Here is a 13,517-nt window from a genome sequence, read left to right as displayed (position 1 = left end):
TAGGGATTCCACGACAACAGCTTCAGCTTGGACTTGCACTGCTGCTCCAGAGAGCGGAGCAGATCTGTTCTTCTGTTCGGTTCGGTTCGGTTCTGTTCTGTTCTGTTTGCTTATGGTTGGTGCCAATACAATGCCACAAACGAACGAGACACAAGAATTTATGGCATTTCACTTTCAAAGACACAAAATTCCTGTCCCTTGCCACCATTAATGGAATGGACAATAAATTTAAACGTGCAGACGGACAACGTGCCATATGTAAAAAGGGCCTCAGACTCTCTCAGACAGTGTATGTGTGTGTGTGTGTATCGGCCTGGCCAACTTCCCGAAATGGCTTAAATCGCGCTACGCGCAACTCTGCGCGTGAGACGATTTGTAAATGCAAACCGGTCGAAAGCTTTTTAACATCTGCCAGCCAGTCAGCCAGCCAGCCAGCCAGCCAGCCAGCCGACAAGGCGATAATCCGCCAATGGACAATGGCCAGTCTCAGATCTCACATCGTTTCTACTTGAATAGTTAAATGAATGGAGCTCATACAGTACTTTATATATCTAATTGAGCAATAGAAATGGCTATGAAAAAATCATATAAATATGAAAGCGATTGAAACTTGATTGAATCTTCAATTGAATCGATTTTAAAGCTGCTCCGGTCTCTTATCTGTGAAGTAACATAAGGGAAACATTCGCTAATTGATTAGAACGAAGCCGCAGTATCGGCTATAACCAAATTATATTCAACATTCCGCTCCGCCAGCTACCAGCTTCCAGCTCCCATCTTCCAGAAGTTGGGCTGCCCAGCTTTCAGCTCCCGGCCGTGATCATTGGTTGGCAAAAGACAATGGACGAGATTAAATGCCAGGCCGGGCAGATTAAGATGCATCGACAGCAATAACTACGTCAGGGTCCGGGACTGGGACTGGGGACTCGGGACTGGGACTACTGGGGCTGCACATCGCAGCCGCATCTTAAACGGGAGACACGAAACAAATTTCCCTTGAAAAGAATTACATACCGATCGCAGCACCGCACAGCACAGCACAGCACAGCACAGACTATGGGAATTGACTTAAACTCTATTTGTTCGGCCCGATCGGGTAGCTGTAGCTGTTGCTGTTGCTGTATCGCTCTTCTCTCGTTTGTCGTAGCTGTTCAAAAGTGACCGTCTTCATTGTCAACACATGGGAGATATGTACGTGGGCTGCAATGCGGCGGCGCGGCGGCAAACAATTCTATAGAAAATCAACATGCACATCCAACATGCTCCACTGTTCCACTGTTCCACTGCACTGCACTGAACTGAGCTGAGCTGAGCTGAACTGGTGGCGATCTTCCAGTTCAGGACGGGGTCTTATCGCGTCCAACCAAATCGTTTTGCCATACTAAATTATTATGTTAACATGAAAATAATTGAGGCAAGAAGGCATTCAGCGGTGGCTGGCCAATTTATTTATATCGGTTAATCTCGGGATGCGGCTGCTGTTCGGGTCGGTTGCTCGTCCTCATCCTCATGCTCTGGGGCTGCCCTGCAAATTAAATTGATGGCAGAACAAATAGTTCCAGAAGTGGGGCACATGAGTAGCGTTTTTGGGGACACCGCCATCGACACCGACAGTTACCTTCTGCTACTGTGTGCTCGATGGGGAGTGGCGGGGGGGGTATTGATTATTCCACTAAATGTGCTTTTCATTTCTTAGACTGCATTACACTGGGCGGCCAAGCATGGGAATGAAGATGTTGTTAAACTAATTGCTGGTACCTATAAAGCGGATGTAAACGCCAAGACGGTGAGTAACCCACCCATCCGATTGCTTTTATTTATACCAACTCCTTGCCTTCTTTTCTCTTCCCTTCATTTCATTTCATATGCACTGTTCGCCAAACTGTGGACAATTTTAGAATGGGGTGAGTGTAAATGTAAATGTAAATCTGTTGAAGCAATTTTAATAATATATACGAACTGATTGCGACTCCGACTTATTGGCTTGTCCCGTTTGCGCGTGAATGTGCGTCACATGTCACACTGCCACACAGCCACACAGCGCTTTCGTGTAACGTAACGTAGCGCGTAACCCTTTCCCGTGAGCCATGCGGAGGCATCTGTGACAAATCATGACGAGCACATCCAATTGTGCCACACCGTTCTGTCAGCTACGAATCCTTCCATCACTTCACTTCACTTAATTTCCTTCCATCTCCATATCCATATCCACTGTGAGCTGTGCATTCAAGTTTACAAAATTTTAAATTGAACGCTGCTTTGTTCCAGCGAAATTAAATTCACTCGAATGTATTAAAATGTCACATCCACATCCCTGCTCGTAGAAACAAAGTGAATTGTCAATCACAATTTTAAAAGATTCGATACGCTATTTACAACAACAACAGCAACAACAACAACAACACACCGCAAATGGCATAATCGTGCATTTCCCAGTAGATTTTCCCCTTCGAGTATTTTTCCAAGCAATTTCGTTCTGTTATCTGAAGTATTGAATCTATAATTAAATATAGAATTTAATTAGTTAAATAATTTGCTGTTGCTTTAAGGGCTACACACCGCTGCATTTGGCAACTCAGTTTGGACGGGATAATATCTTTGAATTGCTATGGAATGTCTACAGTAAGTATGCGGGTATAAAATAAACCATAAACCATAAATCATAAACAAGTACAAGTAAAAGCACTATAGACAGTTAAGCTGATCAAATTCGATTCCATTGCATTGCAGAGGCCAATCGCGACATTATGGATTGGAGTGGTAACAAGCCCCTGGACTATAGCCGCCAGCGACCAAGTGTGTCGGCATCCACGTGCAGCAGTGAGTATCAAAAGTATTTCCTCAATACGGAGGTGAACAACAATTACCACCTCGGAGCCCAATACTTTGACGCGTTTCCATACGGTGCTGGGGATCTCACCGGTGGTACACTGGGCAGTGCACTAACCCGCGGCAAGAAACGCTCTCAGCTGCGCTATGCCACCGTCAGTGGCGGCGGTGCGAGTGGAGGCGCTGTGGCGCGCTCTCAGTCCCTGATGGTGCGGCAGTCACAGCGTCGCCCAAAGAAGCCGTCCGTGCAATCGATCCTATTCAAATCGAGTCCGGAGGACGATTTGGTGCCCTGTGAGGTTGTACAGGGTGAAATGAATCCTGGATTTTTGCGGGCCGGCACCTCCACTCGGCGCAAAGAGAGCTTTCTACGTAAAACCTTTCGGTCGGCCACCAAGGCCAAAGATATTGTTACTAACCAAGAACAGCCCAGCTAAAGGGTGTTACGTATTGCTATTAATTATTGCCATTTTACAAACCACAAACACGGTAAAGGAAGCCCCCACCATGGTGTATATTATTTATTTATCTACTGCTTCCAATACGAAGGCATTAATATTCAAGGCTCTGACTATTGAATAGCCGAATGCCTTGATATTCAGTGTATTAATGCCACAGCATGATTTGTATTTATTTGTATTATTTTATCCTTTTATCCTTGTATAAACACACACACACACACAGGCACCTTAAGCCTTAAATCTATACCCATTCCAATCTATCGCAATGGTGTGCCGAGTAACTAAACATACATAAGTAATCAATTTTATACACACTTACAAATAATCGCATGTTTATTTATTATAATAAAATATACCACAAACTAAGTAGCTGCATTTAAAATTATAGTTTTTAAATCATCACAAACATTTGCTCGACAATCAGCCGAGCTTTGACCTTTAGTTTACATATCTGAATGATACTGATACTCATAGTTCATATCGAGAATGCGCTTTTTGACGTATTAATATTCGATTAAAAACACTGATGCTCCCATCACAAACAACACCCACTCGAGACGTAGAGTATACGAATAATCGACTTCTACTTAGTAATTAATGTGCAATGGGAAACTCTATTTTATTCTCAATTTTGCTGTATGTAGAGATTCAAGCGATGCGATTCAACGGCGGACTCAATGGTACCTGGAGGCAGGTTGAAAGCTTTAACGATCTTGAGTATTATCAAACTATTACTGTTGATTAAATATCTAGTGCTATAAGCTATTATACAAATTCGCTTTGCATTATCGGCCTGTAAATATACATATATATTGCTCCTTGCAATAGCTGGTAGCTGAAAACTCTTTATTTTAATTTAATTTTTATTTCTGAAAGCATTTTGAGTTGCAAAGTCTGATTGCATTTCCATTGGTAAGTTTTCCTCCGTTATTATTTCTTCCATGTTTACCCGTACTCCCATACATCTTTAAGAGTTATTTGGCATTTTTTGTTGTTGTTGGAATGTCTCAGCATGTCGTTCATTTAATCTTTTAAGCTGCTAAACAGTCATTTAAATAATTTATATTTGTTTAATTTTCAGAAATCAAAGCACGAAAAAAGCATACAAGTAAGTCAATTATAATTAAGATGATGCCGATGATCGATATTAATTGTAAATTTGTTTGCAGTCGAAAAAGACTTGGGATTCCTGCGGATTGGTTCACTGAATGTCCGGGTAAAGAAGACAACAGAAGCATTCAGCAATTTCTTGGGAGTGGGCAATGGCAGTGGGGTAGCTCCGACGGGATATGGCAGTGGCGGGGCGGCCACCACAGCAAATCGCCCTCACCAGCGATCTCACCGACACCCTCATCAGCGTCATCATCACCACGTTGGTACGACACGGAATCGACATCCGAATCAGAGAGCAACGACCACACCGTACGGCACGAACTCGAATCCGGGCTCGAGGGCGAGTGTTCCAAATAACCGAAACATCTACGATGTTGTTCACAAATCATGGGGCTCTGCTGACAATATAACACAACGTACTGAAGATCTAATGCCGCCACCGAAATCAGTAGAAACCAAGCGAAATAAGTCCTCGAAGAGATCATCGTTTGCGTCCAATGCAACGAATTCACCTCGGGACTCCATTTGCTCATCCAACTCAAGCTCGAATCTAAACGGCGGCTACAGCAGCATGCCCACCACTCCCAATCAGGTTCGTGCTCCCAAAGGAATGGATCCGTCCTTCACAGCAGATTCCGATTCAGATTCTGCCTGTGGATTCGATTCAAGTTGGTCTGTTAGCCATCTAGCTGCCATGAGCAACAATCCATCACAATCATAAATACGTAGCTAAGATGTCTAAGCTTACAATTTATAAACTTGTACAATTAATACAAAATTGACGATAAAATCAATAAACTTATCCATTATCCATTTTACACTCAATGTAAAGTAACCTAAAATGTCCATATCAAATGCAAAGTACGGTGTGTAGCGAGTATGGGGCAGAGCACCATTGGCTTTGGGGCCACCGCTCTGTTGGCGGGCATGGCATTGTGGTCGGGACCCCCGCCCTGATCTTTATGCGTGCTCGATTTACAAAATTGATTGGTGAATTGGATAAACCTATTAGTTAAGGACTGCGAAGGCTAACTAGCTAGTAATATTAAACCGAACATCAAAATTGAGGAAATAAGTCGTCGAGTTCATCGGTATATTTACGATATTTTTTTTAAATGATACGGTGTATTTTGGTATTTTTCTGAGGGTCTGACGGTATATTTTATCGGTAAAGTCGCGGTCACACTGCTCTACACGTGTGGCTAAAGTTGTTTATATATTCTAATTCTTAATTAAACTAACTAAAATGGGTAAAAAAGACAAGAATAAGAAGAAAGGCAAGGGTGCGGAGAAAACTGCAATGAAAACGGATAAGAAAAATGCCGCCAAGCAGAAGAAAATGCTGGAAAAACTCGGAGAGGTATGAACTAACTAAACTAAAAGAAATCTGTACATGCCTTTAATTCATATTCGCATTTGCTTTCAGGCCAACATTACGGATATCATCCATATGCTGGAAGTTAAGGAAGGCCGGTTAGATGGCATTACCGAAGAGGTTTGCCCACCGCCCAGTTCTCGGTCCAACTTCACATTGGTGGCGCATCCCGAAAAGGAAGAACTAATCATGTTTGGAGGAGAACTTTATAATGGAGCCAACATCAGTGTGTACAATGACTTGTTTTTCTATAACATACGCGCCAACGAGTGGAAGGCACTGCGCTCACCTGGCGGACCGACCCCGCGAAGCGGTCACCAAATGGTTTCTTTGGCCAGCAACGGTGGAGAATTGTGGGTATGTCACAGCCTTTGATTGACCCAAACCTGTTGATTGCATTTCAAATATTTTTAGATGTTTGGTGGGGAGCACGCGAGCCCATCCCAGCTGCAGTTCCATCACTATAGAGATCTGTGGAAATTTAGTCTTAAATCGCGCAAATGGGAAAAACTGTCAGCACCCAATGGACCAAGTGCCAGGAGTGGCCATCGAATGACGGCCTCGAAGAAACGTTTGTTTATTTTTGGTGGCTTTCACGATAACAACCAGTCGTACAATTACTTCAACGATGTGCACGTTTTCTCCCTTGAGACCTACCAGTGGCTAAAGGTGGAAATAAGCGGTCCCATCATTCCGCACGTTAGATCCGGTTGCTGCATTGCTGCGGCTCCAGATGGTAAAGTATTCGTTTGGGGAGGCTATTCGAGAGCATCAATGAAGAAGGACATCGATCGCGGAGTCAACCACTCGGATATGTTTGCCCTGACTCAAGATAGTAAGATATTAGCTCTAAATATATCTTGACAGCTATCTTAACTGTTTCTGATTCTAGAAAACAGCGGGGATGGCGATAATAAATACAAATGGATCACCGTTAAAGCCGGAGGATATCGACCCAAGCCACGGAGTAGTGTTGGCTGCACTGTCGCTGCAAATGGCAAAGCGTATTGCTTTGGCGGCGTGATGGATGTCAATGAGGATGATGAAGATGTTCATGGACAATTTAGTGATGACCTGTTGGCTTTTGACTTGACTGCCCAAACCTGGCGTTTGCTGGAAATCTTGGAAAAGAGCAGTCCTGCTACCAAAAAGAATGCAAAAGATTCCAATGATATCGAAATGAGTGAAAACAAGGATGCTCCGGCAGGACCTGTTACCACCACCGATGGTATATTCACCGTCACAGTTGGAGGGCCCAGTACCAGTAGCACTACACCCTACACATCTGCCATACCCAGCCTCTTTGGTAACAAACAGCGTGCCACATCGGTACCATCGCCGCGGATGAGTCCTGGACTTTGTGTGTGCAAGGGCACATTGTACGTCTTTGGGGGACTATTTGAAGAGGACGCCAAGCAGATAACCTACAACGATTTCTATGCCCTAGACCTACACAAGTTAGAGTGGAAAGTTTTAATCCCAAATAATTTAAAAGCACACGACTGGGTGGACAGCGACAGCAGCAGCTCCGATGAGGAGACCAGTGGCAGTGATGAGGATGATAGCTCCAACAGCTCTGACATGGACACAGATTAAGCAATGGGTTTTCAAAACATTATATTTTAACTTTTGCTTACATATTTACAATGGAATATTGATCAATTTTTGATTAAACTATAACCAAACAGCAGATGCATTAAAGTTTAAGAATCTCTGTAAGTATACGCTTTGTATCGTCTGGAGTGTCCACCTTGTGGCCAATAATACGTGGATCGGTATAAATTTCATAATCGTTGCCACCCGGCTCCGTCTTGTCACCAAAGAAATGTATTTCCTTGAACTTGTAATGGGCTTCAATGTGTCGCAGACTATACGTTTTGTCCCAGCCATGGGGAAAGACATCAAAACTAATTTGTCCGCCTATGCTGTACGTTAGGTCAATATCAGCAAACTCCTTTTTAAGCGTAGTAATCATCTTTTCCCGGATCTTGTGTTCGTTGTCATGTAGGGCAAACATGTTCCTCTCCTCTCGCGTGCACTGACGACCGATTGGGCAGACATTCATCATGCCATTACGGAATTCTATAAACGTACCGCGTTTAATGGGCACATCCAGCTCGGATAGGTATCGCAGAACAAAGTTTATAAAGCGCTTTAATACTGGCTCCCCCAAATGCTTTATAATGTTTTGCTTGCCAACTTCGGCGCCGCCTTCGATTTGCACCAGCCCGTTCTCAGGGAATATAAAATCGAATTTCGTAAGAATCTTCTGGCCGCTGAGTTGCTCGAACATTTTCTCCAGATCAGAGCCACCAACAATTCCAATCGTCGCCCGAGGTTTCACCTTTGTGTAGAGGAAATCTTCGAATTCCGGCTGCACAACAGAACGGGGCATTGTGAGTGTACCATCCACATCGAAAAGTAGCAATATTTCATCGCGCTTGAGGGTTTCCGTGCTCATCTTGCTTGTTCAGGTGATTTCAACATATAATATCTAAAATGCAAACACCACGTATGCCGCTGATAAAGAATAACAAAAACACTTTGTGGGCGACAACGAATCTATGAGAAATACCCTAAAGCTTTTGGTCCGCTATGGAACTAGTTCCAGACTTCCAAGAAAACGACTTCCATCTACACGTCGATTTTTTACCATTTAAAATCAGGATTGCGCCAACAAAATATACGTATATTTATAACTGAAAGAAAATAGTTCATAGTTTTATTAAAAAGTTATAGTAGTGGTGATGATACGACCGAGCATGACATGAATCCATCTTGAACCTTGCTTACCGTAAGTGACGGTGGATACATTAAGCGCTGACTAGAGACACAAAAAATGGGAAATTACTCGGTAATTATTTAATTTTATCAAATATTATCTTAATACCTAATTAGTTGGCGTTAAAATTAGATAAAACTTGCATAATTATACGAACATTAAATGAGGTAATTTACATTGTGGTTGTTTGGCAACTACAAAATTGACATCTTGCTTTTTGCATTATACACATGCCAATTATATATGCTAAAGTAAACCATATTTAGTCCTTTCCTTTAATAGTATGTTGCAGCTCATCTCTTTTTATTTTGCTGTACTCCTGAAGCGATTTGTACTTCTCCGTATTGAGCATTGGATCCAATATCACCGGATACACTGCCAACCCAATGGCTCCTACAATGCAGGACACGAAGCCAACGAATTTCCATCCACGTAGAGCTGCCATTTTATCTAAAACAATTGATTTTATTTTTATTCGGCGACAAAAATTATTACAAAACAAAAAACACCTGGTCGCGCCGAAAGATGCTAAAAAATACCAAACGCGGTCCGTTGGAATTGTACGAATTGTGCAACACTCATCGATACCGATCATTTTCTGGAGCTGGGCTTGGGTGTGGTGTTTTCTTGTTTAATATCTGTTTTAGAATTGTGTGTTTTAATTTGTTTGTTTAAATATAATTAAGATGATTAGAGTTCCAGCTTGTGTGGCTCTAGTCAGCGTTCTTTGTTTCACCGTCGGTTACGGTAAGTAGGGTTCTGAATAGACGTTCAGGCCGTCATACCTTAGGGCGTTGTTCGGTCGTCACAACAATACTGTTCAATCAAACTATGACTTATTTTCTTTCAGCACAACATCATTACGATGAGCATAGAACAAGTCAAATCATTTGGTGCACGAAAAGTTTGGAGGAGCAGTACAAATGCCAGAACCTGACTGTTGCTATCGAACGTGACCGCGCACTCTTTGATGAGGCATTCCTGAATTTAACATGCTTCAAGGCGTTTAGTGCTGACGAGTGTATCCACCATATCGATCGTGAAAAGGCCCATATTACTTCACTGGACGCTGGTGATGTCTTCACAGCTGGGCGCTATAACTCCCTGATTCCAATAATGCAGGAAAAATTGGAGGGCGGCTTTCAAGAGTATCAGTCCGTGGCGGTGATCAAGAAGGGTGCACTTACCGATGTTACTAGTCTGCATGGTCTTCGAAATAAACGCGCTTGCTTCCCCTGGGTTGGCAGCTTGGCCGGTTGGATTGTGCCAATCCACACGGTACGAAGTAAATAACTTGCCTGTTTTGGGTGCACTCTAACGATGGATTCATTTATAGCTACAAAAAGAAGGCGGAATGGAAGTTGTGGATTGTAACAATCAAGTGAAAACAGCTGCCAACTACTTCAACAGGTCGTGTGCCGTCTACTCTCTAACTGATAAATACAATCCCATTGGCGACAACTCCGATAAGTAAGTGCAGTCAAAAAAATTGAGTTTTGGAGAAAATAAAAACTATTCTCTTGCAGACTTTGTACCCTTTGCACTGGCAAGATTCCCGGTGGACGCTGTTCGTCGGCTGATCCCTATTTTGGCTACGAAGGAGCATTCAGATGCCTGCTCGAAGCCGGTGATATTGCCTTTTTGCGTCACTCGACAGTTACTGAAATGCTGCAGACTCCAGAATTTAGTAAGTAGTTTTATTTACCATACAAAGTGATTCCACATTAGTGTTCTCCATATGTTTTTAGAAAATCTGTCACCAGACAGTTTTGAGCTGCTTTGCCGGGATGGTCGTCGTGTGCCAATCAACGACTACCGCCAATGTAATTGGGGCCAAGTGCCGGCCGATGCCATTGTAACTTCTTCGGCGCGCAGCTTCAGTGACAGAAAGCAGTACCAATTGTTTTTGAAACGCATTTCTGAGCTGTACTCGGACGGACTTCGTGAAACAACTCCCAATAACCAGGGAGCAGCCGGGTTCACCAACTATGATCAGAACAAGTTCAATGAGCAGGGTCGCAGCAATCCCTATGATCAGTTTGGCAACCAATATGACACCAGCAATGCCTTTAGCGGAAATAAGAATCCCTACGATCGTTTCGATAACTCAAATTTCCGCAACGAACGTCTGGATAGCAGCTTCACATCCGAGGGCAACACCGCAGACCGCAACAACGGAACCATTCTCTATGAAAAGTTCCGTATATTTGATTCCAAAAGATACGGCAAAACCAATCTGCTGTTCCAGGACTCAAGTCGTGCTCTTACGCTCATACCCGAAGATGATCAGTCCTTCACAAGGTATCTGCAGAGTTCCATCAATTATATATACGGAATACGCGAATGCCCAATACCAGCGATGACCCTTTGCGTGACTTCGGAACAGGAGCTGGAAAAGTGTATCAAAATGACGGTGAGTGGGCGGGCGAGAGGGGCATATGTAGAGAGGTCAGTTTTTAATTAAATCAAATATTTGCAGACTGCCCTAAAAGCACAGATCTTGAAGCCCGAACTCATTTGCAAGAAAATGCACTCTCACATCAATTGCATGCAGTTCATTCAGTCTGGCAAGGCTGACATTGCTGTATTCGATGCCGGAGATGTCTACACTGGAGGCCTGAACTACGATTTGATACCATTCATGTCCGAGGTCTACAATCTGGGTGAGCCGTACTACTACGTGGTTGCTGTCGCCAAGGAGGAGGATCCCGATACGGAGCTTACTTACCTAAAAGGCAAAAATACCTGCCACACGGGCATTAACACCGCCGCCGGCTGGACATATCCCATGGCCTTGTTCATCTCGAACGGCTGGATTCGGCCATACGGCTGTGACTCTGTACGCGCTGCGGCGGAATACTTCACAAAGTCCTGCGTCCCGGGGGCAATTAGCAGCGAATATAACACCGGTGTGCCGTATGACAGCATGTGTGACCTGTGCCACGGTACTAGCTACAGATACTGCCGACGTGATGCGTCAGAGGACTACTACGGCCATACCGGTGCATTCCGATGCCTGGTGGAAGGGGGCGGCCATGTGGCTTTCATGAAGCACACCACTGTGATGGAGAGCACGGGCGGCAAACGGAAGGAGTGGTGGGCACGTAACGCTCTGAACGACGACTTCGAGCTCTTGTGTACGGATGGCACTCGCGCCGAGATACAGGACTACAAACGTTGTAATTTGGGCAAGGTAAAGGCCAATGCCGTGGTAACGCGCGGAGGCGTCAACTACAACGAAACGCAGTTAAATGCGTACATCAACCTGTTAACCTATGCCCAACAACTTTATGGCAGAAAGGATGTAGATGCCTTCAGTTTTAGTATGTTTTCATCTCCGATCGGACACTACGACCTGATCTTTCAGGATGCCACTAGGCAGCTACAAGTCATTCCGCGGAATCAACGAACCTACGATTCCTATTTGGGTAGCGACTTTATGAGGGCTCGTCGCATAACCGATTGTTATGCGGGTGCCTCTCACATGGCTCTTTCCATAGGTCTGCTCCTTTCGAGTGCAATAGCTATAATGCTCTAAGTTCGACCGACTCACTGCCAGTCTAACATCTACATAGACTCGAAGTACAATAATCATTAGCACAAACAAATAATAACATATCAACATTTTTACATTCCCAATACGCATAGTAGTAGACCACTATGAGATCGCTTTTGTAGTCCACAAAGGTCATATTATTTTTTAAAAAGTGCCTCGAATTATACTGAAAATGTAGTACGTTTAATGTATGTATTTGTACATAGCAACTAAGTCCGTCCAAAAAAGTTGTGCCTACCATATACAAAGTGTGGCAGCAGCTGAATATCTGCTCCGAGCCAATTATTAACGAAGGAGTAACGTTTTACAATTAGCATATTAAATAAAAAAAAAATAAAAACCAACCTTTACCTTAAATTTTCCTTTTTTATTTCTTTCCTTTCTAAATCTCTTAATATCAATACTTTTTACCTCTAATACAGGATCCAATTGGTTTGCTCCAAAGGAGATAATAATAAGAACGATGGGAGGGTATCCAACTCCATTTTGGCTCTATTTTTTAGTTTAGTACTGTACTGTAGTTTCATTGTGCGCTTTTGTTTGAAAGAAATTAGGCTGGGCCACTAACCATACAGTATATATGTAGATGTGCCAGTTCATGAAGGGAAAGTGGCGCAGCTGAGGTTTCAGCGTACGGTCCCAGGTCTTCGGCTCTGGGACCGACGACGTTCGGCACTGGGACCGACAGTGTTCGGCTAATAACGTGACACGAGCCGACTGAAAGCAAGCATGTACATACATATGTGTGTACGTGTAACACTCCAAAATATATAATTGTTTGATTTATTGGAAATTTCACATTTACATATGCTTATCCCTATTTTAGACAAATGCCGACTACCTTCGACTTTGCAACTCTGTCAATAAATTTATATACTGTATGCTTAGTGCCGATGCTTTAGGGGGGGTCAAAACAAATTTAAATTTTAATTTAGGAAATATGTAAAACATGTAGGATATGTATATTAAAAATAAATGTAAAAATGTAAGATAAATGTAAAATTGTAAAAATAAATGAAAAAATATAATAAAAATTTAAAAAATAACAAAAAAATCTTTTTATTGCTCATTAACAATAGCTGACTGATATGAAACGAAAAATTATCATTGCTCGCTGACAAAAGCTGACTGATATGAAACGAAAAATTTGTAAATGCTCGCTGACAAAAGCTGACTGATATGAAACGAAAAATTATCATTGCTCGCTGACAAAAGCTGACTGATATGAAACGAAAAAAAAAATGTAAATGCTCGCTGACAAAAGCTGACTGATATGAAACAAAAGCTGACTGATATGAAACGATAAAATTGTAAATGCTCGCTGACAAAAGCTGACTGATATAAAACCAAAAAAGTTTTTAATGCTCCCTGACCGACAAAAGCTGACTGATATGAAACGAA

The 13,517-nt window shown here is 42.9% G+C and overlaps 5 protein-coding genes across 7 annotated transcripts in view; 3 read left to right on the top strand and 2 right to left on the bottom strand.

Moving 5' to 3' along the window:
* The window catches only part of LOC111076031 (ankyrin repeat domain-containing protein SOWAHC), a 31,127-nt gene extending 25,906 nt beyond the window's left edge, over positions 1 to 5,221 (top strand). For 2 of the 3 annotated variants that reach the window (XM_022369611.2, XM_022369613.2), the window contains exons 5-10: positions 1,697 to 1,786; positions 1,899 to 1,904; positions 2,550 to 2,622; positions 2,731 to 2,820; positions 4,372 to 4,398; positions 4,460 to 5,221. In XM_022369611.2, the coding sequence (XP_022225303.1) occupies positions 1,697 to 1,786; positions 1,899 to 1,904; positions 2,550 to 2,622; positions 2,731 to 2,820; positions 4,372 to 4,398; positions 4,460 to 5,124 (951 nt within the window). In that variant the 3' untranslated portion in view covers positions 5,125 to 5,221. Of the gene's footprint in view, positions 1 to 1,696; positions 1,787 to 1,898; positions 1,905 to 2,549; positions 2,623 to 2,730; positions 2,821 to 3,934; positions 3,981 to 4,371; positions 4,399 to 4,459 lie in introns of all 3 variants that reach the window. The other variant, XM_022369612.2, reaches the window with a different exon arrangement.
* Positions 5,222 to 5,583: 362 nt separating this feature from the next.
* On the top strand, positions 5,584 to 7,470 carry LOC111076017 (kelch domain-containing protein 4). The gene is made up of 4 exons (XM_022369593.2): positions 5,584 to 5,763; positions 5,830 to 6,135; positions 6,193 to 6,613; positions 6,671 to 7,470. The coding sequence occupies exons 1-4, from the start codon at positions 5,650 to 5,652 to the stop codon at positions 7,372 to 7,374; spliced, it is 1,545 nt and encodes a 514-aa protein (XP_022225285.2). The 5' UTR covers positions 5,584 to 5,649; the 3' UTR covers positions 7,375 to 7,470.
* LOC111076018 (phosphomannomutase) lies at positions 7,379 to 8,342 on the bottom strand. Its single transcript, XM_022369594.2, has one exon. The coding sequence runs from the start codon at positions 8,237 to 8,239 to the stop codon at positions 7,475 to 7,477; it is 765 nt and encodes a 254-aa protein (XP_022225286.2). The 5' UTR covers positions 8,240 to 8,342; the 3' UTR covers positions 7,379 to 7,474.
* Positions 8,343 to 8,625: 283 nt separating this feature from the next.
* Positions 8,626 to 9,165, bottom strand: LOC111076019. The gene is made up of 2 exons (XM_022369595.2): positions 9,070 to 9,165; positions 8,626 to 9,010 (listed from the first exon to the last, which is right to left on the bottom strand). Exon 2 carries the CDS (start codon positions 9,003 to 9,005, stop codon positions 8,823 to 8,825), a length of 183 nt encoding a protein of 60 aa, XP_022225287.1. The 5' UTR covers positions 9,006 to 9,010; positions 9,070 to 9,165; the 3' UTR covers positions 8,626 to 8,822.
* LOC111076016 (melanotransferrin) lies at positions 9,145 to 12,321 on the top strand. Its single transcript, XM_022369591.2, has 6 exons — positions 9,145 to 9,307; positions 9,411 to 9,838; positions 9,897 to 10,030; positions 10,087 to 10,247; positions 10,309 to 10,973; positions 11,040 to 12,321. The coding sequence occupies exons 1-6, from the start codon at positions 9,247 to 9,249 to the stop codon at positions 12,096 to 12,098; spliced, it is 2,508 nt and encodes an 835-aa protein (XP_022225283.2). The 5' UTR covers positions 9,145 to 9,246; the 3' UTR covers positions 12,099 to 12,321.
* The last annotated feature ends 1,196 nt before the right edge of the window (positions 12,322 to 13,517 follow it).

Source organism: Drosophila obscura, unplaced genomic scaffold (genome assembly GCF_018151105.1).
Source record: "Drosophila obscura isolate BZ-5 IFL unplaced genomic scaffold, ASM1815110v1 contig_170, whole genome shotgun sequence".
NCBI classification, from domain to species: Eukaryota; Metazoa; Arthropoda; class Insecta; order Diptera; family Drosophilidae; genus Drosophila; species Drosophila obscura.
Note: the sequence above shows the minus strand (reverse complement) of the source record. Positions and strands in the feature narration are given on the sequence as shown.

Bases quoted from the DNA above. Each gene is read 5' to 3' on its own strand.
- LOC111076017 (XM_022369593.2), top strand. From the start codon at position 5,650: ATGGGTAAAAAAGACAAGAATAAGAAGAAAGGCAAGGGTGCGGAGAAA. The intron at 5,764-5,829 runs GTATGAACTAAC...ATTTGCTTTCAG, and splicing joins TGCTGGAAAAACTCGGAGAG to GCCAACATTACGGATATCAT. The intron at 6,614-6,670 runs GTAAGATATTAG...TTCTGATTCTAG, and splicing joins GTTTGCCCTGACTCAAGATA to AAAACAGCGGGGATGGCGAT.
- LOC111076018 (XM_022369594.2), bottom strand. From the start codon at position 8,239: ATGAGCACGGAAACCCTCAAGCGCGATGAAATATTGCTACTTTTCGAT.
- LOC111076019 (XM_022369595.2), bottom strand. From the start codon at position 9,005: ATGGCAGCTCTACGTGGATGGAAATTCGTTGGCTTCGTGTCCTGCATT.
- LOC111076016 (XM_022369591.2), top strand. From the start codon at position 9,247: ATGATTAGAGTTCCAGCTTGTGTGGCTCTAGTCAGCGTTCTTTGTTTC. The intron at 9,308-9,410 runs GTAAGTAGGGTT...ATTTTCTTTCAG, and splicing joins TTGTTTCACCGTCGGTTACG to CACAACATCATTACGATGAG. The intron at 10,248-10,308 runs GTAAGTAGTTTT...ATATGTTTTTAG, and splicing joins GCTGCAGACTCCAGAATTTA to AAAATCTGTCACCAGACAGT.